We start from the raw sequence: 1664 nt of genomic DNA on the forward strand, positions 1-1664 counted from the left end.
CAGAGATCCGCCTGCCTCTGCCTCCCGAGTGCTGGAATTAAAGGCATGCGCCTTTCCCATTTTGTAGAATTCTTGTTGGGTTCAGGTAAAAGAGAGGGCAGCACCGACTCTAACAGGGCATCCACCTCAGAAGGCAATGCTTCAGGAAGCGGGAACGAAGGTAAATGCCAGCACATGGCTGCACTCACTGATAACCAAGAATGCAGCCCTTCAATTTTGGGGACATACCTACACAGAAGCTCAAGTGGAGAATGGGGTGATACCCATATCCTCCCTGATCCTGGGGAACCAGGAACTCTGTTCTCCTCTGACCTTATCACAAAACGCAGACACCCAGCCAAGTGGAGAAGCTTGTGTCCAGAATAGCCCTCAGCTAGGCCCCTGGTCCTCTGATTCAAGTCTGCCCTCAATAATGACAGCCTGAGGCACCAAGGCAAGTGTAACCACATGACTGCTATTGGTCAGTGACCCTGGGAAATTCGTGGGGGAAACTGAAGCAGCTCCACCTTGACCACTGTCAACTCTTCCAGTGTCATGCTCCCCATCTCCATGCTCCATCGCCACTGCAGGCCAGGGATTAGCTCCAGTATTTTAATATTGTTTGACTTGGTATTCAACATTTAAAAGTCAGCAGACTTGGTAGTCAACATTTAAAAGTCAGTCTTGAAAATTTCTGGATTTCTATCTTCCCTTGACAACCACAAGACCTGAAGTCCTGGCTTAAATGAAGAACTTTCCCACTGGGACAGTCTGCCGGGTCTGGTGACCTTGGTTTCCACCAGGTCCTCTTCCCTCCTGTGCTTGGCACCACCTGGAAGTCACCTGTGTTCGTGACCCCGCAGTACAGGCTGACTCTTGGAACGTCTTTTCTCCTTCATCCCATTACCAAACAATGCAGCAGGTGTACTTTGTGGTTGGGGCAAAACTCAACAGCACGATTTGCCAGCCCAAATATGACTGTAATGTATGAACCTGATGCTGTGCATTTAGCCAGCTAGTCAAAAAGTGGAATTTTTTAAAACTTGGGAGCCAGTTGGAATCCATTGAGAAGTCTGTGGTAGGGAGTAGAGAGGGAGGGAAGAAGTAGGTATCAATGTCATTTTCTGAAGCGTTATGTGTCATTCAGTTTAAATAGCACCTGTTAAAAGTAGTTTCAGTATGTATCTATTACTAGTCATAATCGGTTGCACTTGAATCCTTGGCACCTGTGTATGTCTATAAAGTCATTGGGTAGATGTCAGTGGTAATGTTTATCACCTCTACTAATTAACATGATGTAAATTTCCATGCTTCCTCCTCAAATATAATACTTTTTTTAATTTGTTGGTTGTGTGTGTGTGTGTGTGTGTGTGTGTGTGTGTGTGTGTATCACACAGAACATCCCAGATTAGAGATGCATGCACCAACATTTCAGTGTTAATAGCAAAAACAATGAGTCTTTCTGCAAGGAACAATATAGTTCAAAATGAAATGGAGATTTTTTTTTTTTTGTCTTTTTGAGACAGGGTCTCCCTGTAGCCCCAGCTGTCCTGGAACTCACTATGTAGACCAGGCTGGACTTGAACTCACAGAGATCCGTCTGCCTCTGACTCCCAAGTGCTGGAATCAAAGGCAATCTTTTTTTAAAGGTTAAAAACTCATTCAATTTTATGTCTTACAGGGCT

At 45.0% G+C, this 1664-nt stretch overlaps 1 protein-coding gene across 1 annotated transcript in view; it reads left to right on the forward strand.

Moving 5' to 3' along the window:
* Ccdc38 (coiled-coil domain containing 38) overlaps window positions 1–1664 on the forward strand; it is a 62790-nt gene that overhangs the window by 28953 nt on the left and 32173 nt on the right. The window contains 1 exon segment of the mRNA XM_029563106.1: window positions 86–160. Coding sequence (XP_029418966.1) covers window positions 86–160 — 75 coding nt within the window.

This window comes from Nannospalax galili, unplaced genomic scaffold (assembly GCF_000622305.1).
Source record: "Nannospalax galili isolate Female #2095 unplaced genomic scaffold, S.galili_v1.0 scaffold734, whole genome shotgun sequence".
In the NCBI taxonomy this organism is placed as follows: Eukaryota; Metazoa; Chordata; class Mammalia; order Rodentia; family Spalacidae; genus Nannospalax; species Nannospalax galili.